This window comes from Vombatus ursinus, unplaced genomic scaffold (genome assembly GCF_900497805.2).
Source record: "Vombatus ursinus unplaced genomic scaffold, bare-nosed wombat genome assembly UNPS02010284.1, whole genome shotgun sequence".
Taxonomy (NCBI): Eukaryota; Metazoa; Chordata; class Mammalia; order Diprotodontia; family Vombatidae; genus Vombatus; species Vombatus ursinus.
In genome coordinates, this window is record NW_020950062.1 from 6,498,283 (window position 1) to 6,525,960 (window position 27,678).

The following is a 27,678-nucleotide window of genomic DNA, read 5'->3' on the forward strand; positions in this document are numbered from 1 at the left end:
TTGGGATGCCTGACTGTTCTCCCTTACTCTCATCTACCTCCGTTTCTAGTCAAACAATGCGTGTGATGACACTAGCAGCCTGTTTATCTATAAACCTGTAGTAAGCATAACACAGTGAGTATTGCTCCTAATGATCATAATAACATTTATATAGCACTTTAGAATTTGCAAAGCACTTTACCTACATTCTTTCATTTGAGTGTCACAACCATTCTCTGGGGAAATAAACACCACCTGGATTATTGTCTCCTTTTTACAAATGAAAACTGAGGCTTCGAGATCAAGTGACTTGACCAAAGTCACCCAGCTAATAAGTTGCCAAAGGCAAAATTTGAACCCAGGTCTTCATGACTCTAAATCTAGCATATTATGCCCTGTCATATCATCTCTCCAAAAGAATACTGGTAGATCAATAGCGATATGTAATAGAAGATTGTTTCAGCAAAGGGTTTTTTAATAGTATGGACATGAGTTACTATTTGTGTCCTCTGTAGCAGAGTAAAGGAAGATTACCTGTTACCAGTTCACCATGCCTGGCATAATAGTTTGGAAACAGTAGGTGCTCAATAAAAATTCACTGAATATATTATTTAAAGACAAAATCATCCTCACAGTGCTGAGGGCTTATCCTAGGACTAGTCTAGAGGAAAAGAGAAAGGCAAGGTTTTCAAGGGTCATCATGTGTGAGTTATGCCCAACACAATAATAAAACACAATTAAACAATAAAACACAACAATTTTTAAAAAATGGAAGAGGCCTTAAAATATATTGAAGACTTGTAGGGCCCTGAGCAAGTATCAGAAAGGAAGTAGGCACTTTGCCATCAGGATTCCTTCAGTTAAGAAGTTAACCCCGTTCAGGAATCGTTTCATATATATTCAGTTGCTCAGCTGTCTGGCTTCTGCATATTTAGTCTCTTTTCTATTCCTAAACCCAATGTCCAATATATAGTATATTCTAGGAAATGAATATATCCATCATATATAAAAGCAGACACCTTCAATTCTCAATTTAAGTCCATCTTTTTTTCTCTCTCTTCAATGGAGAGACTCTCAAGGCTAAGAATGATACTTGTGAGGTGGGAAGATGAAATAACCATTTGTATTTAACTGCATGTGCATTCTAAAGCCTTTTCAAGAATAAGTATGTGATCATGTGAACAAATATGTTTCCTTTTTATCCTTTACCTTCCATTTTTGCACCAATGGCCTTGATTTTTCAATCATCCTTATTTCAGTTTTTCTTTTCCAATAAGAAAATGTTCTTCTAAACTCCATTTAAAATGGCATTAACTCTCCCTTTGCCATTTCTTGACTTGACCACTTTGGAAAGATTGTAGTGATATAATCATGCAGCTTTTGGGGAGCTTGGCAGTCACCTGACCTTCTGATAGGACCACACCTAAGCAAGAATGTGCCTGCTTTGAATGCTCTCAGGAAGAGATTCTCCAGCCTCCATTGGTAAAATATTCCAAAGATGAGTGATTTTGTTATTGTATGAAAAAGCCTCCTCTTACATCTGAATTTCTCAAGCTACAGTTTTGTCTATTTCTTTTTTTCTCCCTGTCCTCAGTGTGAAGGATGACTATTGGGTGTCCAACATGGAGTCTGCCAGGTATTGGAGCGGCTGAGAGGGATAGGGTCCAGGAAGAAATTGAGAAAACACATGGAGGAACTCTACCTTTAAAGCAGCAAGATAAAATAGAATAATTTTTGTGGTCAGTTTTGGGGTATGGGAACATTAACAATTTCATTAAAAATAGTAGTTTGAGAGGAATCATTTGGCATTAGGCTTGGTATGGTGGTATATTGGTCAACGGATTTGAAACTAGAGGACCCACGTTCAAAACCTACTTTGCTGTCTTCATACCTGTGTGACTTTGGGTAAGTCACTTAACTTCTAGGAGCCAGAGGTGAGAAGGTAATATAAATGTATAAAAATAAAATTTTAATTATGATTAGATGTGGAGGTGGTTAGAGAATTAAAGACATTAACTAAATAAAAACATTAATTAATTAAAGACATTAAAGAGACAGCAGCCAAATTTCTGCCCCAGCAGTATCTCACCCTCTGGCATAGATGCCACGATTCTAGGTTGTTGTTGTCGTTTCAGTCACATCTAACTCTTCGTGACTCCCAGTTGAGGTTTTCTTAGCAAAGATACTGGAGTGGTTTGCCATTTCCTTCTCAAGCTCATTTTACAGATGAGGAAACTGAGGCAAACAGGATGAAGTGACTTCCCCAAGGTCACAAGTCTAATAAGTGACTGAGACCAGATTTGAACTTAGCAAGATGAGTCTTCCTAACTCCAGGCCCTGCGCTCTAGCCACTGCACCACCTAGTGATTACAATAGCAACTACCGTCAGTAGACCATTTTAAAGCTTCAAGGTTTATATAGGCCTTCTTGCCACCATTTCACCAGTGAGGAAATTTCAACCCAGAGAGCTTAAGTGAATGACTTTCTCAAGGTCATAACAGGTACTAAATGCAGAGCCAGTATTCAAACCTACATCTTCTGACCCCAAGTCCAGTGCTCTTTTGCTTTGCCAAGTGTATAACAATTCCTGAATTAAGTGATAACATAGAGAGTCGGCTTATTCCATTCATAGGAAGTACCACCTCAGACAGAGGCAATTTCTTTGGAGAAACAGATTTAAAATATTTACCATACTATTAGAGAAATGAGCTGATGTGAATAAAGATAAAATCAGTTTTACATAAATATGGCAGAAAACGATCCAGGGTCCTAACTGACTCTGCATTACAATAGGAGTCACAATGTCATATGGTAGCTAGATGACCAAACATTTTTTTAGCATGCTTTATTTTCTTTTATTTTTAATAGTATTTTTTTCCAAATACATGTAAAGATAGTTTTCAACATTCATGTTTTGTAAGATTTTTGAGTTCAAATTTTTTCCCTCCTTACCTTCCCTCCCCCTTCCCCTTCCCAAGATGGTAAGCAATCTAATAGAGGTTATACATGTGCAATCATGTTAAACATATTTCCACATTAGGATGATCAAACAAATTATTGAAATTTCAATAATTGCCCAGAGAAGCCACACGTTAGTCTTTCTTCTCTATTTAGCCATGGTTAGGGCTTTGTTGGGCAATTATAATTTTCATCTCCACAATTGACTCAAGATATGGAAAATATGGACAATGTCCATAGGTGAACAATAAAAATTATTACAGTTTGGGAAATAGTACCCATGAGAAATACTAAATGAATTGAGTTTGTTTTGCTATGAAAAAAGGATGGCTGCAGGATAATTTTTAGGAATTTTTAAAGGACACTCTGTAGGTAGTAAAGATTAAGTTTCTTTAGCTTTCTCCTAAGATAGAAGAGTTGAGAAAAGGCTTAAAAGAGCATCAATTAGGATTTAGGTTAAACATTGGGAAGAGCCTGGAAGTTATCAGCTTAAAAATACTGTGGTGTCTTCTTTTATATACCTTTAAAATTGTATAGCTAATATGATTGGTAGGATTTAGAGACAGGATTCTTAACGTAGGGTCAAAAAACTTGCTTTTTGTTTTAAAGTTTTGTTTCTAAAGTTGAGTTTTCTTTGTAATCCTATATATTTTATTTTACGCATTTAAAAATATTACTCTGAGAAGAGGTCCACAGTTTTTCACCAAGGGGTCCATGACACAGAAAAGGTTAAGAATCCCTCATTTAGAGCTAGAAGGAATCATAAAGACCATCGTTTTGTTTTATATATGAGAAAACTAAAGATGAGAGAAATTCATTGACTTACCCAGGGAAGTCATCCAAGAGGTAAATGCCAGTTGGATTTTGAACCCAGGTCTTCTGACTCCAATTACAGTGCTCTTTGCATTTCACCATCCTGCCTATCATAGGGTTGAGTTCAATCCTGCCTGAATATTCGAGGGCTGGATATTGAGATCTCAGTAAATCTAATGATTTGTTTATTCTAACTTAGAATGCTGCCATGCCTGACATTCAACTGAATTGTTCGTTAGACAAAATTCTTGCTTTTGTTTCTCATTTCCAGAATTTTTTTTAAAAAATGAATGACTAATTTATGTTTATATTGTAAGGCATGGGTGTATATGGATTCATATCCCTCAGTGATTCCTAATTCCTTTTCCAAGGCACAATTGACAGGTGTGACACCAACATTAAATAATTGTGAATCACTTCCATAATATAAGTTATCACTTACAGGAGAATATAGAGTAAATTCAAATTAATAAATGCTCATTATTTTAAGTGCTATGAAAGCTCTCCTATGATGCCTCATCATGGTGTGTTGGTGACCCTGGATTCTAGAAGGTCATCCCAGAAGCAAGTTCTAGAAGGATCTACCAAGCTGGAAAGATTTGAAATGGTGGCCTGGTGATGGACTGCTTGTCTGTTGTCCAGAGTGATTTAGAAGAAGCTCATTATACCAGGTCAATAGCAGAGAGATGAATGCTATAGCTTTAAGAACTCTTAAAGTCTATCTACTAAGATATAGAGAAGTTATAATCTATGTCAATAAATGTAATGCCTACACCAGTAAAATTACAAATACTTAAAATATTGAAGAGCTATATGCAAGGGCCCCATGTTAAGTGCTGAGGGAAATATAATATTTTTATCCTCCATAGACATTTATTTTTTAAATAATATTTTATTTTCCCCAATTACATGTTAAAATGATTTTTAAAATTTTATTTAAAGTTTAAAATACGAAATTCTGTCCCTCTCCTCTTCTTTCTTTGAGATGGTAAGCATCTGATATAGATTATACATGTGCAATCACATGAAACAGTTCTATATTAGTCATTTTGTACAAGAAGATGAGAGAGAGTATAAAAAGTAGTATCCTTCACTCTCTATTCAGACAATATCAGTTCTTTCTCTGGAGGTAGATAGCATGTTTCATCATGAGTCCTTTGAGGTACTGGATCATTATATTACTGAGAACAGTCAAGTCATTCCCAGTTCTTCATTATACAATATTGCTGTTACTAGGTACAATGTTCTCCTGGTCCTGCTCATTTCACTCTGCATCAGTTCATGTAAGTCTTTCCAGGTTTTTATGAAATTATCCTGCTTGTCATTCCTTATAGCATAATAATAGGGAAATATTAATTAAGAAATGACTCCTGCCTTTAAGGAACTTATAGGAAAACAGAGCAATGACTCACTACAGAATGGGGCAAGTTCCAGTTCTTTATCCTTGCAACAAGAAGAGATAGATAGTAAGAGGGATTCTTGTATTGACGTATAATGAGAAAGTGTAACAGACTACAACACGTATTTGAATCTCCTTAGATGACATTCAGTAGAAATAAATGTAAAATCTTATTTTGGGGTTCATAAAATCAATTTTATAAGTAGACAATGGAGAAAGCATGGTTAGGTAGCAGATTTTTATATTCTTTTTTTAAATTTTCAGTTCCAAATTATCTCTCTTCCTTCAGTCCCTCCCCACCCAAATGGCAAAGCAATATGATACATGTGAAATCATACAAAACATATTTCCTTGGCATCAGTTAATCTGGACAAGATCAGATAGTTTTTCATTGAATTCAAGCTCTCTAGAAGTCATCAATGGGATATGTCAGCCAAGAAAGTTAACACAGTGTTAGATTGCATTAAGAGAGGTAGCATCCAGCAAGACGTAGATGACAGTCCCATTTACTGTCCCCTGATTAAACAACACATGAAATATTGTGTTCAGTTCTGAGTCCCACATTCTAGGAAGGGCATTGATAAGATAGGGAGCACCTAGAGAAGTCATTCAGGTTGTTGAAGGACCCCAAGTTCATGCCACATGAGGACTGGCTAATAGAACCAAGGATATTTATCAGGAAAAGAAAAGACTTAGGAGAAAATTGGCTGTCTTCAGGTATTTGAAGGGCTGTCCTGGAGAAAAAGGATTAGTCTTTTTTGCTTAGGCCCAGAAGGGAGAAGTAGGAACTGTGGGTGGCTATTTCAGAGAAAAAATTTCAACTTGAGATAAAGAAAAACTTCCTAACAGAAAAGGCTGCCTTGGGAATACTGAGTTCCCCCTCACTGGAGGTATTCAAGAAAAGATGGACATCCACTTGTTGGGTATGACAAGAAGGGATTCTTTATCAATTAGGTAAAGGTGGCCTGTGAGATTCCTTCCAAATCCAACATTGTGTGATTCTGGAAGAGGGGACAGTGGAATTAACCTTAGCTAAATTCTTCATTTTAGTTCTCGTTTGACTGGGTGGGGAGTTCTGTAGAACTTATAGATGCCAAAAGAATTTTTAAAAAAAATATGCTTTTGTGGGCAGCTGGGAGTACAGTGCATAGGGCACCAGCCCTAGAGTCAAGAGGATATGAGTTCAAATCTGGCCTCAGACTCTTGACACTTACTAGTTGTGTGACCCTAGGCAAGTCACATAACCTCAATTGCATCCAAAGTTGTCTATTGCTCTTGCACTCATATATCAAGTGACAAAATCCTTCTGTAGATCCTATGGACTTCAATAAAAGTAAAGAATTAGAACATGGATCAAGAGCTCTAAATAACAAATAAATATCTAACATTTATATAGTGCTTACTACATACCAGGCACTGTGCTTAAGCACTTTACAATCATTATCTCATTTGGTTCTGGAAAGTAGGTACTATTAATTTCCCACTTTTATAGATGAGGGAACTGAGGTAAACACAGATTAAGTAACTTGCCCAGGGTCACACAGCTAATAAGTATGTAAGGCCAGATTTGAACTTAGGTCTTCCTGACTCCAGATCCTATCCACTGAACTACCTAGCTGCCTCTAGAAGCAAAAGCAGCAACTCCAAACTGCCCTGTGATGGTTTAGGGGTCAACAAAGAAATGTCACCAGTCAAGAGATATTTATTAAGTGCCTGTTATGTGCTAGGCACTATGCTAAGTGCTGAGGATACAAAAGGAGGCAAAAAAAAAAGTCCCTTCCCTCAAGGAGCATGCAATCTAATGGAATAAGATCATCACACATCAGACCCAACTGGACCAGGGATCTGTAAGAGACCTATTTACTATAACCTCAACAAAAACAGGGAGCAGACCAGGCACACTTATGAAAAATGATTGGTGTATTGACTAAATAAGACACAGCCACTTGTGCAACCTGTTTTAGGAAAGGAAAGGAGAAAAGCTGAATACTTGAAATAAGTTAAATAACCCATTGCCAGATGCCAGGTTCTGCCATTGCCCTTATTCCTAGCCTCAAACAGATGAGTTTCTTTCACTTTTAGATATCGTGTTCACCTACAGAGAGTTGGCAAACATGCAAAGAGGGATTTTTTAGAAGTAGAATTAAAGTAAAAGCATGAATACATTGGCTGTGACTAGTGAAGAGATGGGTTGATTGATCTATGGAGTTAATCCTTAGCCAAAAGATAGGTGGGAAGTATTTGTCTACATAGATGACCTAATAAATGATGGTAAGTAGTTTTCCAGTTGTATGGTGCAGCTTGACTGCTTAACAATTAGGGTGTTCGGATGGATGAAAATATATCATGTCCTCTGTGCATGTAGATAAATGAAAATGGATCTGGAGATCCTTAAAAGTCATCCTTGGTATTCTCGACTGTTTAGATTGAAGATTTGTCTAGAGAATAACAAATGCCACAGCCCTGGTGCAAAGAGTATTGAACTTGCCATAGCTGATCCCAGCCAATCCAACCCAGATGCCGTCTTGCCAGTAAGTGGCCAGTGGCTATAACCCTTGAAAACTCTTCAAGCCTCTTTTAGGAACCAAAAAGATGCACTATATGTAGTTGTAGGTGAGTGTATATTTCCTTTAAAAAATTGCCTTTCTATCTACATCTTATAACTATACATTGAGGCTTTTGCAACATATCGGGGAATGTTTTAGATTTTAGCAATCCCAAAATTGATTTTTGGGACATTGTTTTTTCCTGATGTCTGGGAGACAAATGGTTACTTTCTAGGGTGAAACTCCCTGGCAGTGAGGAAGCAATCTGCTGGTTAACACTGAAGAAACGAAGAGACAATTTCAATTGCTTTCATCTCTGGCTTTTGATATATTATCAGTAGGTTGGTTTTAAAAAGAAATACCTAAAAACTCTTGCTCCTTAAATCAGTTATGGCTAGATGCATATAAATCCATCTTTTGCATTTCCTATGTAATTCCAAATCAGTGGTTCCAGCTTTAACAACAAACCATCACGGAACAAGTTATTCATCTGTACGGGTGGGGAGTCATTTGTGTGCCTGCGGCAGTGCATTCTGATGTTACTTTATTGAAAAGCCGAAAATAGCAACTTTCTAGTTGTTTTTCATGTTTGATTTGCTTCTCTGTAAATTTGATATAAAGATGGTTATGTTAAGCTAATTACACCTTAGCTTTTTATTTTCTGCTGCTAAGTGGAATCACGTAGAAGGCGCTTTTACCCCCAGAAGAATGAAACATTTGACCACAATTACCATTTTTACATTAGACAAAGCACCTTGCTGTCTGTTACAGAAAGTGATTTATTAGTGCATACACCATGGCCATACAGTGTCTAACTAGCCACTAAGACATGGACAGTCACACAGTGCGCTGCCTGCAGAATCAAATTATATTTGACATCCAGTACAAGTCCCAAGATACCTTAATGTAACACCTTAATGCCTCGTTGGGAAGGAGGGGAGGGGTGGGGAAGGAGGGGAGGTGTGGAGAAAGCCCACCAAAATAAGAATTCTAGCACAGATTTTCAGCTCTAAACTCCTCATATTTTGGCACTCTTGAATGGTTCAAAACAGCCATTTTTTCTCATGTTTCAAATGCCTACCAGCACCTAAGCACATGAAGCAAGACCCCTAACAAGGTCAAACTTTAAGGAGATCTCAAGTAGATTCTGATCAGAGAGATGTCTTTGGCATAAAAATAGACCAAACCCTCCACTATAGAGTAGGTGAACAAGTCCTCAGGAGATAGGGCTCCTCTGGGGTGATGATTTGATTCAAAGCCAGCCCCTAGGGGATTTTAGTTCCAATATGTTCCTGATGGGAAAACTGAGATGCTCTTTCACTTTTCGACAGCACCTTGTTCACCAAGCAGAGATTTAGCAGTGAAATAGTTAATTCATCTTCCTGCTACATTTTTTTCTTGGTAAAACCAATTTGATACCGTGTAGCAGGGTGCTGTTATTGAAAAATTGAAGCACCAGGTGTGATTAAATAAGATCACACATTTCATTCTTTCTTTAATTTCACGTTTCTCTTCAGCAGCTGTATCCCTGAGCTCTTCTTAGAGTAAGGAAGCACCTTGTGGTGTGGTGTGTGATTTTTTTTTTAGCCTGCCCATTACAGTGATGACAAAATGTTTTCTAAGTAAGATACCTCATTGGACTGGTGTGAATAAAATCTGTTTGTTCCCCAAGTTATTCAGTGTTTGAGGGCCCAGATATATTAATCTGTTTGTTTTTGTAGAAGCTGAGACCTACTACTTAGATATTACCTTTGAAACGGTTTTTTAATGAGAAGTGCAATTGAAGATATAAGGTATGAGTAGAAACAAAATAGCAAAAATAAATAATAAATTATTTGTTTACTCTTTTTTCCCTTATCTCTGGTCCTCCACTCTCCTCCCCTCCCTGCAACCATGCCCATAAAACAGTTTATAAACCGTGAAGAGATGTTTTCACGTCAAACATTAATGATACTACTAGGAAGGGGGAAAGAGGAAAAGAGGGAGAGAGGTTAGAGAAAAAGCATTTATTAAGTACCTACTGTGTGCCAAGCACTGCAGTAAGCATGTTATAAATATCTCATTTGATCCCAACAACTGTGGTAAGAGCTATTATTATGCCTATTTTCTTGAGGAAACTGAGGCAAACAGAGGTTAAGTAACTTGCTCAAGGTCTCACAGCTAGTAAGTGTCTGAAGTTGGATTTGAACCCAGATCTTCCTGACTCCAGGTCAAGCACTTCATCTTCTTGGGCCACCAGTTGGAAAGAGCAAGAGTAGGAGCCTAAAGACCTGAGTTCTAAACCTGATTCTACCCCCAAACTAGCTAGCTGCAGAACCTTAGTCAGAGCCTCTAGCCTCTCTAGGCCTCAGCTTTTTCATCTCTTAAATGAGAGATTTAGACCCAATGATCCCCAGGGTTTCTTCTTGATCCAACATCCTCTGATTCTACCTGACCTTTTCTGTAGAGTGTGTTTAGAATCTGCCAAGAAGCACAGATTTAGACTCCAGTGACCTGGCCTCCCAGCATTGTGAAATAGGAGAGTTACTTTGTCTTATCACATCTTTGTCAGGGAGAGCCACCTGAGATGCATCCTCTGAAGTGAAAGAAGACAGAAAGTGGCTGACCCTGGTCAGCCTTTCTTTGTGTTCTCCCCTCGTAGCCAGGATTCATTGTACATAATAATGCAGCATCCCCTAGACCTTACAGAACTGCTCCACATTCCTTGAACAGGCTCGTGCCAGCATCCCTCCAGCCTTTAGAAAGAAATTGGTAAACTGATAATCTCTTCCCCTCCCTTACCCCACCATTGCAGTGAGATTTTTTTTTCCACTATGCATGGGCTCACTGATACACCTACTTTGATAGGAAGGAAAGGGTTCAGACCTATGATTTCATCATGTAGGAAACATCTTGAGTGGAAACCCTTTTGGAAAAATTAAATTAAAACCATAGAAAAACTAATTATTATGATTTTGTTTGTTTCTGTGAATACTCAATGAGAGTAGTCAAGCCAATCAATCAATCCCTACCAGGCAACAGTCTCCCAGGTGGTGGAGATACAAAGACAAAATGAAAAACCCCTGCCCTTAAAGAGCTTACATTCTATCAGAGTAAACAATACATACAACATAGAAGTACATAGAAAATAAATATAAGGTAATGAAGAAGAGGACAGAGATACTAACTACTAGAGGGTAATGGGGGTGGGGTGGGAGGCAGGAAAGGCTTCTCAGGAAGTGGTAATTGAGCTGAACTTTGAAGGTATCTAGGGATTCTAAGAAACAGGGAAAGGGGAGTACATTTCAGGCAGGAGGAGGGAGAAAGATAGAGTATAAGACTGCCTGTGCAAAAACATCTACAAAGTCTCTGCTTTCCTTGCAGGGTATGCATAGAAAATCTAGTTTGAAGACAAATCAGCCTGAAAGAAGACAATATCCTAAAGATTGTTTTTGCCTCACTCAAGAGAATCAATGGAAACTTTTAATAAGCAAGCACTTTGCCATACCAGGTTCACTACCAGTCAGTCCCTATTCCTGAGGGCCATTTGTTATATTTTAAAGGCAGGGGAGACTTCTTAATCTGGTCTCCTGTGTCACTATCCCTCTCTCCCAGGTTTTATGTTCATATAGTGCTTTAAACATTTCAAGGTTTTTTTTTTAATACCTTGACTAAATTAACCCTCACAAAAACCTTGTGGAATAAGTGGGGCAGGTATTAGATCATTTATCAAGGGGAGAAATTGATACGCATGAAGGCTAAGGAAATGAACACATTACCTAGAAGCAAAATGATGGAACAACTGGGGATGGGACCTACTAGTGTCAATATTCCAGATAGAATTCTGCCAAAAGAATGAAGTATAGCTAATACAAGCATACCTCAGAGATATTGCAGATTCAGTTCTAAACTACCACAATTTAGCGAATATCACAATAAAGCAAATCACACAAATTTTTTGGTTTCTCCATGCACGTAAAAGCTAAGTTTACACGATAGTATTAAGTGTGCAATAATATGTGTGAGAAACAATGTACATACCTTAATTTAAAAAGTAGTTCATTGCTAAAAAATGGTAACCATCATCTGAACCTTCAGCAAATTGTAATCTTTTTGCTGGTGGAGGATCTTGCCTCAGTATTTTGATGGCTGCTGACTGATCAGGGTGGTGATTGCTGTAGAGTGGGGTAGCTGTGGTAGTTTCTGAAAATAATATAACAGTGAAGTTTACTTCATTGGTTAAATTTTCCTTTCATTTGAACATTTAGAGGCCATTATAAGGTTATTAATTGGCCTAATTTCAATGTTATTGTGTGTCAGGGAATAGGGATTTCTGAGGAGAAGGGAGAGACAGGGGAATGGCTGGTCAGTGAAACAGTCAGAACACACACAACATTTATCAGTTAAATTCATTGTTTTATATGGGCGTGGTGCACAGTGCCCTAAAACACTTACAATAGTAACATCAAAGATCACTGCTCACTATAACAGATATGATAATAATGAAAAAGTTTGAAATATTGAAAGAATTACCAAAATGTGACATAGAGATATGATGTAAGAAATGCTATTGGAAGAAAATGGTACCAATAGCCTTGCTTGACCTCCCTTGAACTGAACTTTTATTTTTGGTTTGTTTATACCTGTAATTCCATCAGCAAAGGTGATATCATTCTTATAGTATCACTCAGAAAAATAAGTAACTGTTCAGCAAAGCCTTGTCCAGTTGCCTGAGGCATTGTGAGATAACAGAACCTTGCCCAGGGTCACATAGCCAGTGTGTTACAAAGGCAGAATTTGAATCTAGGTCTTCCTGATTCTGAAGCTGACCCTTTCCACTACACAACATCCCTGTTATTAGCAGTACTATGTTTCTATTCATATGGATTGATACTGTACAGCTGTAACTCATGGTTGGTTCACATCGAACTTTGGTCAAGGAAAATCCTCAACCTCTCTTACTTGAAATACTAATTGACCTAGTTCTCCCTTATTCTTTACTAATGCATTTGATGTTTTTAACTGAAATGCAGAACTTTACATTTATCCTGGTTAAATTTCATCTTAGGATTGTAATGTTTTTGGCAAGAAAACCTGTTTTCGATTGAGGGTACAAGTCAGTAAAGGGTTTCATTACATCCACAGTTAAAAGCCAAGACTGAGAGAAGAATCAGTTGGCAATAAAGTAAGGAATCTCTATGGAGCAATCAGACTTGGGAATATGAGGTGCTGGCTGCTGGTTCTTTACAGAATGGAGAAAACAAATAAACATGCGGGGTTTACAACCAGTCATCCACTGGTCTTGAGGACCATTTATTGTATTTTAGGGGAGAGGACAGAAACTTCTTAATCTCATCAGTCATTGCCCTTGGAGATCCAAGCAAGACAGGGCAGACTCTACTTGTCTTTTGGTTTTTCTTGAAGGAAGCCTAGAATAAAGAAATACATAACTGTCAGGGTTAGATGTAGCTTGCCCATTTGGTCTGACCTGGAGACTTAGTCTAAAGTGTCATTGCTTATGTCAGGAAAAGGAGAGTACAGTGCCACCCCCTCTCTGCCTTCCCAATGGGATCATAAATTTAGAACTGGAAAGATTGTTGGAGGTCCTTTATTCCTATAACTTCATTTTAGAAATGAAGAAATTAAGACTGAATGTACTCCAATGCTTCTTTACTCAAATGTCTCTGATGACTTGGATTCTGCTTCAATAAATAGAAATGTTTATTAAGGCAGAAAACCAAAACCCGGCTTCGTTGTTAGGATTTTTCCTAGCTGGGAACTAGGAGCAATTGTGCTTATACTTTTAACTTTCTGATTAATAGAAACTCTCTAAAGCAGCAGAGGACAGAATCACATGAACTTGAGGTGCCATTATACTGCCTCTAGGCGTAAAGCCTGATAATTTTTGGAACAGAGTCTTATACCAGCCTGAAACAAGAAAAGTTAAAGACTCAGTTCTTGCCATCGAGGAGCCTGTGCTCAAACTGGGGAGATGAGACTTGGGGAAAGTGACGACAAAACTAACTGTCATTGGTGCCCTAAGAGGGGAGAGGAAGAAAAGATCAGTCTGCCCTTAAATTGTCTAGAAAGGCTTCATGGAGGAATCAAGATATGAGATGTGCCTTGAACGGTGTCTAGTATTTGGATGAATAGAGAAGAGAGTGTGCAGAACTCAAACTCCTACTTTTTTTTTTACATGAGTTGCAATAGAAAGATAACTTAATATGGAATTAGAGAATCCAAATTCAAATCCAAGAAATGCTGTTTAAAGCTACCTTTGTATCTACAATCAGTCAATCAGTATTTATTAGTACTGGGAGATACAGAAAGAGGCCAAAGCCCAGACAGTCTGTGCCCTCAAGGAGCTTGCAGTTTAATAGGGAAGACAACATGCAAGCAAGTATAGACAAAGCAAGCTATGTACAGCAGGGCTTCATAAACTTTATCAGTCACCACCCCTTTTGGTGGTTTGGCAGCATTCCTTGGCCTTGTGTGACCTGAGGGCATGTGCAGTGCAAAGCGCGCCATGCTTTGTGTTTAGAACCAAGGCTACAACGAAATTGTGGGATGCAACACGGGCAAGCACTACCAGAAACACCTTGGATTCATTACACATTTGATTTTTTTTTCACAATTGATTTTTAATTAACTTTTGGTCGTTGCACATTCAGAAACCTTTAACTGTTGCCAAATTTTTCGTGACCCCATATGGGGTTGTGACCCACAGTTTAAGATGTGCTGATATACAGGATAAATAGGAAATGATTAACAGAGGAAAGGCACTAGAATTAAGAGGGATTGGGGAAAGCTTCCTATAAAAGATAGGATTTAAATTGGGACTTAAAGGAAGCTAGGGAAATTAGTAGGCAGAGATGAGGAAGGAGAGAATTCCCAGTATAGGGAGGGCCTGGGGGAGGGGCAAAGAAAATGTCCGGAGCCTAAATATGGAGGGTCTCATTCATAGATCAGCCAGGAGGCCAGCCAGTATCACTAGATCGAAGAGTTCATGGAGGGGAGTGAGGTATAGGAAGATTGAAAAGGGAGGAGGAAGTTAGGTTGTGAAGGGTTTTGAACGCCAGAGCATTTTCTGTTTGATCCTAGAGGCAATAGGGAGCCCAATGGAGTTTATTGAGTAGGGAGGTGAAACGGTCAGATCTGTGCTTTAGGAAAATTACTTTGGTGGCTGAATGCAGGTTGGATTAGAGTGGGAAGAGATTTGAGGAAGGCAGACCCCCAGCAGACTATTGCAGTAATCCAGGCATGAGGTCATGGGGGCCTTCACTAATGCGGTGGCAGTGTCAGAGAGAAAGAGGCCTATTTGGGAGATGTCACCAAGGTGAAGTTAACAGTCCTTGGCCAGATTGGATGGGGGGGTGAGAGATCGTGAAGAATGGAGGATGATTCCTGGGAGCCTGAGGGACTGGGAAGATGTCCTTGCCTGCTGCAGTAATGAGGAAGGTGGGAGGGGAGAGGATTTAGGAGGAAAGTTAATTAGTTCTCTTTTGGATGTGTTTAATTTAAGATGTCGACTGGACATCCAATTTGAGATGTCTGAAAGGCAGTTAGAGGCGAGGGATTGGAGGTCACCATAGGGGTTGGGGCAGGAAAGGTAGATTTGGGAATCACTGGTGTTAGACATGATAATTAAATTCATGGAAGCTGATGAGATCACCAAGCGAAGTAGGTGTACACCTCGGGTTTCCTCATCTATAAAATGAGAGAGTTGGACTCAATGAATTCCTTCTAGCTCTACTTCTCTAACCTTTGACCAAAAGCTACTATTAATTTAATTTAATTTGCACTCCATTTTAGGTTACTTTGTAAGTTGTCTAATCTTTTTGATCCTATATCCCCCATCAGACTAGATACTCTCTAAAGTTCCTTACAACCTGCAATTCCGTGACGTTAACTTCTCTGAGGACAGGCACCCTTGCATTGTTTCTTTTATAGAGTACATCATGTTCCACAAAAACTGACAGCTTTTACAGGGAATCCGGGAGGGCAGCAGAAGGATGCCTGTCTGTGAAAAGCCTAGTAGTACTACTTATTCACAAGCAGTGGAGACAAAAGGGGAAAAGGAATTGGACATCAGGAACTTCAAATTAATAAATTTTTATTATTGCTTTCTACACAAAATGGAAGCTAAATATCTTAACATTTTTAAAGGTTTTTTTTTAGTTTCAAAAAAGTCTATTATTTTACATTATCATTAGTAATGAATTCTCGTGATCCTATATAAGGATTAACGCAGATTGAATTTTGTCCTATAGATTTTATGTATCAAATTATGTTAGTAGATATAGACAAGAAAAGTATATTGGAAGGCATTAGGAATGTGTCTTTTACTACCAGATAATTTAAAATGGATGAGAAGAGACAAAGCTTGAACAGGGACATGTAACGACGTTTGGAACTACTCTGCCCTTCATGCTTTAGCAAGATTAAAGGCAAAAATTACCCCCCTTAAAAATGTTCGTCTTTAATGTGCTTTAAGTACAAGTTCCTCATCCTGGACCCTTTATCAGAATGTGTTTCCATCACCAGCCCTCCACCAAAGGAAATTTTCAGCAAAAAACAGAAATCCACAAACAGAGGAAATGGAATGTATTGGGAAAGACATTGACCTGGAAGTCATGAAGCCTGGATCTTTCCCCTTCTCTGCTGATCACTGACTGAATGACCTTGGGAAAATTACTCAACCCCTCAGAAGCTGTCTCCTCATAGGTAAAATGAGGAGGTTGGATTAGATGACCCCAGCGTACCCCCTTTGTTCTTAGATCCTATATCCTGTATCCTATAGTCATATTTGGAGGTGTCAACAATAAAACTTTCATAAGATATTGAGGCAGTATTTGGTCTTCACGTTATTATATAATCTCCAAAGACATGTTTAAAACTTGGAAAAAATAGAGTAGATTCTGCTAATGTGACCTTCCTTGGTCAGCCTCCTCTCAGTTCTAGCAGAGCTCTTTGGCCCCACTGAAGTCATTGGTGTAGAACCTACTGAATTGTCCCAGATGGTCCTAGGGTTGACATGTTTTGTCCAGAAACAAGAGCTTGGTTTTAATTTCTATGTACTTGATGTTTCAATATTGTGGGCTTTCAGCATAATAATCACTGCAAATGAAGGATTGGGAAGGAAGGGAGAGAGAGGAGGCTGGCAAGCCTCACATTAAATTCCTGGCTTACAACTGGAGCCTGTCACTTCATTTGCTCTTTTGATCTTGCCCAATTGGAGAAAGTTAGTTGGCTACAAAGAGTTTTAGGGGAGCTATTCCAGGATCAATGAAAGAAACCGGGAATTCTTTCTCTCATCGTGCTAATTAGCCAATTACCACCAGATTATCTAATTTTCTTCCTTACTAGTCCCACACCTGCATGCTATCAATATTCTGAACCAAAATATAGATATAAACATAAATTGGCCTGGAATCTACAAGCATTTCAAGTGTGTATACACGAACAGAATATACTTTAAAAACTTAAAGTACGGAGAGTTCCTAATGCAACTCTTAAAAATTGTAGGATCATATATTAAGGGCTAGAAGGGACCTTAGAGGCCAATAAATCCAATTCCTTCATTTTACAGATGAGGAAACTGAGTCACAGAGAGGTTAAGTGACTTGTCCTGGGTTACATAAGTAAGCCTCCTAGGCAAGCTCCAGATTGCTGGTTTAACACTAATATCTGCTTGGAGAGAAAAAACTCCCACTCTGAGAGTTGTGAGAGATAATCCACTTTACCTGAATGTAAACTTTCAATTCCGACTTTCCTGGTTGTTTCCCCACCAGGTCAGCACAATTGTTTTTGGAGGAGACATAATTCCTCTTGGTAGCTGTGGGTTTCTATTAAGGGCTCCATCATTTACCTTAGTAATGAACAAAGACAAGTCCATTTTCCAAGGCCTGGTCTACACGTGTCCCATGAAGCATTAGATTTAGAAGTATCAAGCTTTATTGTGGTAACAAGGCCATTCTTCTTCCCTTTTTCTTCTTTCATTTCCCATTTATTTAAACCTTGTGTCCGATTAGCAGAGCCTTGCATTTGGTTTCCTTGTGAAAGGCTGCGGTATTTTTGTGAGCTATTGGAAGGACAGAGATACTCTGTACCAACAGCAGCTCACATTCTTCTAGTGCCTGAAGATTCATTTTCTCCTTACAGTATCCCAGTTACATAGTATTTTACACACACACACACACACACACACACACACACACACACACACACACGTTTACAAATGAAGAAACTGAGGTCCCAGACTTGACCAAGATCACTTCGCAAGGAAATGTTGGAGGTCAGATTTGAGCCTAGGTCCCCTGATTCTCAGTCTGGGGGTACTATTTGCTATACATTGCTGTGTCTCATACAGCTTTCTCCTTTCTCCCATCCTCCTTGTGCAGTATTTGTGAATAAGGCCAAGTCAAGCACCTTCTTAATGGAGACAGAATTTGCCTTCACTGATACATAACTGGTAGATTGTTATAAGGCCACTTAGAATATGTGTTTTGCATAGACTTATTAGTTATAGTGTAATATGTTATTGCCTAAGCTAATTTAAAAATATGTGGGATATCTTTTCTTTTTACATCTGCTTCATTTCTAAATATATGCCTCACCTGTCTCCTATAGAGGAGCCATTCCTATGACAATTAAGAAAAAGAAAGAGGGGGAAAAAGCTGTCAGGAAAACTAACCATCAACCATACTAAAGCATACCTGTAGCCATCATCCTCTACCATAAGAAAGATCATGATTCAATTAAAATGATAATATAACAATAATAATAATAATAATAGATTTAGAATTAAAGGACTTGGGTTAAATCTAAGCCTTGGCATTTACTCCCTGAATCACCTTGAGTAAATCAAGGAACCTCTCTGGGCCTCAGTTTCCTCATCTGTAAAAATGAAGAGGTTGGACTGGAAAGGTTTTATGGTCTCTTCCAGCTCTAAATCTTTTAAATCCTATGACCTCCGCAAAAAGGGAAAGAAGCACTTCTTTTTGTAGATTTCCAACTTCTTCTGGCTCCAGCTGTGTCTAACATTTCTCCTCTGCCTCCCGAAAGCATCAAACACATAGTAGGCACTCATTAAATACTAAGTGACTAATGTTAATAAGAAAGTGCTAGCTTTCCTCAGAGCACTTAGCATTGCCAATCAGTGGTAGCAATTGAGATAATTTCTGTAATTAGACCAGCCATGACTGTTGGTCAGGAAGCAGTGTGGTGCAAGAAAAAGTCTGGGTTTGTAGTCAGAGACCCTGAGCTCACATGCTGGCTCTGCTGTGTTCTACCTGTGTGGTCTTGGGCTAATCACTGAACCTCAGTCTCTTCATCTACAAAATGAAGGGTCTTGGCTAAATGATCTCTAAGGGCTTTTCCTGCTTTAGATCCTGTGATTTTGACCCTATGTGACTGAGGGATGGTGGTCCCATCAGCTCGTGAGAGAGTTTAGGGGAGAACAGATGAGTTTAGTTTTGAACAAGTTGTGTTTGAAGTTCTGACAAGACTGTTAGACATAAGTTTGAAGTTTAAAGATTAGGCCCAGAAGTCATCTACATAGAGGTGATAATTGAATCCATGGAAGTAAATGAGATCACTAACGGAGGATATACAGAGAAAAGAAGGCCTCGGAAAATTTCTTAGGGTACATCAAAACTTAGGAGGGTTTGAGTATAATGAAATTATGGAGAATAGAAGAATGTTCAGACAGGCGGTAGGAGATTGAGAAGAGAACAGTGTCATGGAAGTAAAGGGGGTTGTCAATATAATACTAACTCCTGTTTATACAGCACTTCTAAGTTTTCTCAAACTTCTTACAACAGCTCTGAGTGGTAGTTAGACTGTGAGCTCCCAGAGAACAGGGACAATTTTAGTTTGTCTTTGCATCCCTTGCATTTAGCACAGGACCTACCACATAATAAACATTTAATAAATGCTTGCTGCTGCTGTTGCCATTTTTGTTGGGTAGTGTTTTATTATCTCTATTTTACAGATGGAGAAACTAAACTTCAGAGAGGTAATTGACTTCTCCAAAGTCACAGAGTTAATATGTCTCTGAGTCAAGATTTGAACTCTTTATTCAAGTCCAGTGTTCTTTCCACTAAATCACAATGCCCCTTGGTGTTGAAAGTTGAAGGTAAGGTTAAGGAAGATGAGAATTTTTTTACAGGCCATTGGATTTAGGCATTTAAATAATCATTGGTGACCTTTGAGAGAGAGATTTCTTTAAAGCCAGTGATATATATGTATGTGTGTGTCTAATGGTAGCCATCTCTAGATCGGGGGGGTGGGGGGAGAGTTGTGGGGCGGGGGAGAAATTTACATGATAAATTTATTATATATTTAAAAGGAATGGCAGTTTGTACATAATAGATTTGCAGTTTCATGTGCAGTCATTTTATTATTCTACTATATTATGGAAATGTTCATTTTATTTCACAAATTAAAAATAAAAATTTAAAATTTAAATGATATTTAAATGATATTGTCCTAAACATTAAAAAAAAAAAACAGTGGTTTTGGAACAAGCCACTTTGCTAGGGTAGCATGGCAAAGGAAAAAAAAAACAGAAGGGGCACGAACTCAATTCAAATCCCACCTCTGATGTTTGCTCCCTGTACAACCTTAACCAAGTCATTTAACTTCCTTGGGCTTCGGTTTCTCCATCTGTAAAATAAGTAGAGTGTCACTACATGATGACTTAGGTTCTTTTCATTTCTATGTCAGTAGTCCAAGGATCCAATCTCATATCACCAACTGCCTTTATACATCTCAAACATAACCTCTCTGAAACTATACTCATTATCCTTCCACAAAAAGCCTTCTCTTCTTCCAGACTCAGCAATTGTGGTCAAAGGTACCACCATCTTCCCTGTTACCAGCCTTGCTGTCATCCCCAAGTCCTCCCTCCCATATATCCAATCTGTTCCCATGTCTTGCCATTTTCTACCTTGACAACATCTCTTCTATGGCCCCTTCTCTCCAATCACATAGCTCCTGTTCTTGTGCAGGTTCCCACTGCCTCACACCTGGACTTTTGCATTAACCTCTTCCTTCCTCAAGTCTCTACCTACTCCAATCCATCCTCCACTCGGTTGCCAATGTGACTTTCCCAAATTGCAGGTCTGATCATGGCACCCCCTCTCCCCAATTTAATCAAATCCAGTGGCTCCCTTCACCTTCAGGATCAAATATAAAATTCTTTGTTTTGGTTTTTAAACCCCTGAACAACCTTACCTCTTCCTACCATCCCAGTCTTCTTCTTTTTTTAATTTTATTTATTTTATTCTGAAGTTAAGAAATAAAACAAGCATTTCTATAACATAGTAGAATAGAAAGAAAAAAAAAAGATGACTATACATGTACTCTCCACTCCATTCTACCTACTTCATGGTCCGATGACAATGACCTTTTTGCTGCTTCTCTCACACCACACTCTATCTCAGCTTTTTCACTGTCCCTCATACATGAAATTCTCTCCCTTCTCACCTTGGCTTCTTGCTTTCTGACTCCTTTCAAGTTCAAATACCACCTTGTATGAAAGGTCCTTTCCCATGTAGCTCGTATGCACAGTTTTTTGCCTGTAGTCTTCCCCACTGGAATGTGAGCTCCATAAGGGGAGGGACTGTTTTTGTGTCTTTCTTTGTATCCCAGTGTTTTTCACAGTATCTGTTACATAGTAAGTGCTTAATAAATGCTTAATGACTGACTGACTGATTCTAATGGTTTGGTTAGTGAGTAGGTGGTCATGAAGTAGAAACAGCAAGTATAGATTACCCTTTTTAGAATTTTATCAGCTAAAGAAAGAGATGATGCAGTGAAAGAGATGATATGATAGCTTGAGGAGATGGCAGAGGTCAAAGGAAGGATTTTTTTAAATATAAAAGATGGTCCATGTTCCTAGACATCATGGAAGAAGCAATTATATAGGGAGAAGGTAAAGATTGGGGGTAGAATAGAAAGGTGATGAGGAATATAAATGAGCCAGGTCCCCAAAGGAAACAGGATGGGTGAGATTAACAGAAACAACTGGAACCAAAGAGAAAATCCACCTCTCTGTGATACTGGAGAAAATGGGAGAGAGGATAGGTGAAGATATAGTGCAATTTTGAAGTGTGGGTGAGGAGAGATGAAGAATCTGATGATAAATGACCTCAATCTTTCCCAATAAAATAAAAAGGCAAAAAGAGAGGAGTCAGAGTCTTGAGAGGAAAAATTCTGAACAGCTGTTGTGGGGAATATACTAGTCCATCAGACATTAAATGCAGCAGTTGGGAGACCAATTGAGGTTTGGTAACATGAAATTTAGTGGCATGGTTGCATTATTTACATTATCTTGTGTTCAGGAACTTGTATACAGAAATAGAAGGGGGAGGGTGAGCCATGGGTTAAGAATTAACATGATATGAACAGTGGAAGGACAAAGGGACAAGGGATCACAGGATATCCATGATGGTAAAGTAAACAGCAAAATGATGACTTGGGTATCTCTAGCCTTAATGGGATATGAAGTGTGGTGTAGATAATCTGGGCTGGGACTGGCTAGATGCAATGAACTATGAGAGTTTGGATTCACTTTTGTACCAATTAATGCAGTGAGCGCCAAAGTAAGAGTTTTAAACTTTAATGCAATAAGTTCCCCAGGGCGTGGTCTCCAGAAATCTCGTGGCCTAGAGGGTGCAGGAGCGAGTTGGATGACAAGAAGATCACCAGGTAGACAGCTGAATGAAATGTAAAACATGGTCTGGTCTGGGGATGGTTGGATATACAGTAGTGGGCTATGTAAGTCAGTGTCCACAGGAAAGTTCAGCCTTAGGTCCCAATATAACAAACTGCTTTCATCTTTAATTAAGGTGGAGTCACTACCCTTGAATTCTAACATCAAAGAACTCAGGTGTGCTGCATGAAGAAGTAAAAATGTCACTAAAGAAAACAAAAATGTGAAGAGTTGCTGGACTCGATCAAGTATACACACTGCAGGTCTATGTGGAAGTAGACATAACTTTGAGGGCATTGAAGGGTTGATTCTCAAAAGAGAAAAGATTGGAAGAAAACAAACATTTTAGAGGGCTGTGGGGAGGGGAGGAATCACAGCCCTTACAACCAAAGAGGGGCAAAGGTCATTTGAAAGAATATTAATTACTGTCACTCCTTATGCCTACTTTTCCAGCTCATTAAAATCTTCAGATGAATAATTTACACATACATAGAGATTATCCTTGATAAAGTTATGAAAGGGGAAATGATGGGCTCTGGAAAATGATTTTCTATTTCAGACCAAATCTTTATAGTAACAAAAATAACTAAAAGGTAGAGAACATAAAGGATCCTATTATATTTGTTTGCTGAGTATGAACTTGCATTTGATTTGGGAGAGCAAATTACTACCTTAAAGTTTATTTTCCTATAAGATATCTCAGTCATATGTCAAAGTCATACAAGATTTTTCTGAACAATGTAACAATAGAGATAACTTTGTTCAGTGACCCTCTGCTTGTTAAGATAAAACAAAGCAAAATTCGGAGAGATACATATTTGTTAAAGATATTTGCCACTGCCCAGGGAGGATGCCCAGTGCAGAGACCAAATGGAAGAAAGATTCCTTATAAATGGTGAGGTCCTTTAGATGTTTGTTTGTAGGTGACATTGTGGTGATTGAGTCAGTCCCTGGGAAATAGTTGTTTGTTTAGTCGTTTTCAGTCATGTCCAACTCTTTGTGACCCCATTTAGGGTTTTCTTAGCAAAGATACTGGAGTGGTTTACCATTTCCTTCTTCAACTCATTTTACAGATGAGAAAACTGAGGCAAATACAGGTTAAGTGACTTGCCCTGGGTCACACAGCTATTAAGTGTCTGACACCAGAAAATGGTACAGCCTCCTAAATGATAATTTTTAAAAGTTCAGCTTGACTATCTGTATGCAAAAAAAACAAATGAATTACAGCTGCCTACTTCTAGGCAATGATAGATCTCAATTTATAGATCTCATTCATCTTTGTATATGTGTCTTATGTGGATGTTGCAAATGGACAATGTTCTAGGCCCAGAATTTAAGAAGAAAGAGTGAATAATCTAGATTACCTTTGGGAAAGTATAAAATACTTTTAATAACCCCAAGAGTCTCCCTGAAGCATAGGCCCACCTTTCTAACATCACTATTATTTTGTGAGAAGCAGCAATAGGTAGTGATGCTCTCAGAACTAAGACGACCTGGTTTCAAGTCCTACCTCTGACATCCTGACTATGTGACCCTGAAGAAGTCACTTGGCCTTTCGGTGCTTTAGGCCACTGTCTAAGACTACAAGCTGCAGAGAAGGGTCCCAGTTGCATCAGTAGAAGGAGTTTCCTTATCTTGGAGTTCCCTATCCAATGAAATCACAAGTCTGAACTCTATCCTTAATATTCTAGTGATAATGTATGGTTGCAAGTTATGAAAAACCACAGTTATTAAGAAAAAAAAAACAAAGCTGTGGGTCAGCTCTATGACAACAGAAAGGCTCACAGGAGGAAGAGGATACAACATCTTAGCCATGAAGACTTGCACCAAAGGGGCACAAGGGTATCGTCAGAGAAATGGGTGATTGAAAAAATGTCTGCTCCATCATGTTGTGATACCTGGGGTATTCCACTGGGGTCTATGCAATGTCCCAAGTTCTAGGAGATAACCACCATTTTGGTGTTTGGTCATTTCAGTCATGTCTGATTCTTTGTGACCCCATTTGGGATTTTCTGAGCAGAGATACTGGAGTGGTTTGCCATTCCTTCTCCAGCTCATTTTTCAGATGAGGAAACAGGCAAACAGGGTTAAATGACTTGCCCAGGATCATGTAGCTGGTAAGTGTATGAGGCCAGATTTGATCTCAGAAAGATAAGTCCTCCTGATTTTAGACCAGTGCCACCTAGCTAACCCACCAGTACATTAAGTGCTGGATTTATGGTAGGATCAGGGTAAGAGTCTCAGGGTGCAGTACGCAGGGGTGGCAATCTGTACCTCTGCATGGAGTACCTATATCAGTGAGATCATAGACTATTAAAAGTATTAAAGAAAGGGATGGTCCTGAATCACAGAGATGAGAGGAGTAGTAGGTAAGAATTCACTAGCCATGGGGCAGAAGGAGAGCCAAGTAGCAAGAAACTTGTAAACTAAATCTGCCCCCTAAGTCTGTTTATAAGGGTGAAGTTACCTTTGCCTGGGAAATGGTGTCCTTGGATGGAGGTATCTCCCTCAGTGACATAGAAAGAGAGATCCAAGTATTAGTGGTCAATAAGGTCTCTACTTGAGATAGCTAAGAGCCCTGGACTTAAGAGTTAGGGGAATGTGACATATCAGCCACATACTAGGTGTATGATACTGGACAAGTCACTAAACCTCTCAGCCTCAATTTCCTCTTCTGTAAAATAGGAATAATAATAGCACCTACCTCCCAGAATTGTTGTGAGGATCAAATGAGATCCCAGGTTAATAGAACTTAAGACTGCACTAAGATTTTGGGGACAACCTGTATTATCTTAAGCTATTAAACTTTATTATACCTATAGTTATATACCTATTTAGATATATACTTAAAACTATTAAGCTTAAGACTTCGCTTAGACTTTTGGGACACCCTGTATATGTAAAGCAAGCCACAAAGGGTAATGAAAAGGCTAGCTCTCATCATTATTATCATTATAATTATTAATAAATATATCTACCATTTGAAATCCAAACAGTAGAGCCCCAAGCAAGGGAAAGGTTTGAGATGGGGAGAAAGGGAAAACAGCAATACAGTGGAAGAGAGAATCAATAAGGTCCTTTAGTGAAAGAGTCCTCTGTCAATGATGTCTTCTGGATCAAACCTCCAAAATCAAGTACTGTGATTTATCCAGAGTAAACAGGATAATCTTTTGTTGCCTTTGATTTGTAAGAGACATTTTACAGGGGGAAAAAGATCAATAGAGTGTTGGTGGAGAAAAAAACATCAAAGATCAGTCCAAGGTTCAAAGTCTGAGTGACTGGGAGAATGGTAGCGTTATTTATTGGGAATGGGAACTGGGCAGAGGGGGAAATGATGAATTCCATCTCATTTTGCTGAATTTGAGATGGTAGTCAACTATCAAGGGGTCAGTATCTGGTAGACAGTTGGAGAAATGAGCTTGGAGCTCAGCAGTAAGTTCCAGAATGAAAATATAGGGGTGGTAGCTGAAACTGTGAAACTGTGTGTGGTTGAACTGAGAGAAGCAGAAAAGTCAAGATAGATCCTTAATGAATTTTAGTGACATTTAATTAAGAAGCATTTATTAAGCACTTCCCGTCTGCCAAGCAATGTGCTAAATTCTGGGGATACAACAAAAAGCAGAAAGCCAATCCCTGCCCTCAAGAAGCCTACATTCTAGTGGAGAAGAAAACATGCAAACAGCTATGAACATAAGAGCCATAAAAAGACAAATCAGTTCCCTTGAGAAGCTGGTTTGAAGCTGAGGCCAGTGAGTAGGTTCAGAGCACACTTTAAGCTTAGGTTTCAAATTTTATTTTTGGTCAGTAGACCTACTGCAATTTTTACCTAAACTTCTGGACTGAATCTAGAATTGACTAGCCCGCTTTGGAGTCCTCAAAACTAGAGATGATCCATGACCTGCCCATAGTGCCCATAGCCATTCTGCTTGTTATATGTACATATCCACAGGACCAGCCTTTCTGTGAACCATTGCCAAGATTTGGGCAGCATCCTCTCCAGATTTCTCCAGGCTGCATTGGTTCCAGTGCCGTGACATTGCCTTGATGTATTTCTCTCTACCTAATAGGCATTCAGCAAATATCAGAAAGATGTGTCAGGGTGGAAGGAAAAATCAGAACTTAGCAGCGGTATAGTCAGAACAGATGTAATGAAGTGTAAAATATGCTATTCCCATCTAGTATGCCATGCTGCTTTAATTTACAGAATATATAATTATATAGCATTAAAATTCTAGTACATCGGTCTTGTGGCAAAAACTGAAATGAGAACAGACAAATGTGTTCAATCTGCTTATATGACAATTACTGTAATGGCAATGGGGACTGGTGTAAACTCCTAACCGTTCTCATTATTCTAAGATTGCAGCCTTAGAGTCCTTTCATTCCATGCTCCACCATCCTGAAACTCTCCGTTTGGGTCATAGTCAGATTTACCTTATGCCAGGAGTGTGGAGATATAGAAGTCACTGAAAGATATTTGATCTCTTCATTAAAGCTAGTTCTTGAGTGAAGGCTTTCATAGAGATATTACTCCACCCTCGCACATCTATTCACCATCTTTTGAATTTGATTTCAAAGCAATAATACAGAATTCATTATTATCATCATAGGGAAAATTCTGATCCCCTTACTCTCATGTTGTACGCTTAGCAAGAAATTAAACCAAAGTCTACTCACCTTCTGGAGCAAACTTTTTGAATGACTTTGGAAAGAATCAGTCAGCCCATCACTCTTTTTCATTTATTCTATGGTCATATTATCATGCAATGGGAAATAGGGTATCTTTAACCTAAATTTAGCCTTCCTTTAAAAAAAAGCCAGAAATGGCTCAAAATTTCTTTCACTTGTCATGAAACAAATAATAAATACTGAGGGTCCAGTCACCTTGATCTATATCTTGCCACTGGACCCAGATGACTGTGGAGGAGAAAGCGAGGCTGGTGACTTTGCACAGCCCTTCCTCACTTAAATCCAATTCATGTGCAAGTCACGACATTACCTTCCTGATGTCATTAGTCCCCTTTGAGAATGAAGGAAAAACAGCAACAACAACACCAAGTACCCTCTATGTGCCTGGCTACTGTAAAAACTATAAAGATAAATAAGACAAACTTCTTGCCTTATAATCTAGGCATTCAGAGTCTCGCTTAGGGGTTCTTAACCTCTTTTGTGTCCTGCACCCCTTTGCCATGTACCCCTTCTCAGAAGAATGTTTTTAAGTACGTAAAACAAAATACATAGGATTATAAGAAAACCAATTATGTAGACATATAGTTGTCAGAATACAT

General features: G+C 38.7%; 1 protein-coding gene across 3 annotated transcripts in view; it reads left to right on the top strand.

The window, feature by feature from the left end:
• SAMD12 (sterile alpha motif domain containing 12) overlaps positions 1-27,678 on the top strand; it is a 509,235-nt gene that overhangs the window by 351,279 nt on the left and 130,278 nt on the right. Inside the window, exon 5 of one of the 3 annotated variants that reach the window (XM_027854049.1) lies at positions 1,574-1,640. The exons of the other annotated variants lie outside the window; for them this stretch is intronic. Coding sequence (XP_027709850.1) covers positions 1,574-1,578 — 5 coding nt within the window. The 3' untranslated portion in view covers positions 1,579-1,640. Of the gene's footprint in view, positions 1-1,573; positions 1,641-27,678 lie in introns of those variants that run through there. 3 annotated transcript variants of the gene reach the window in all.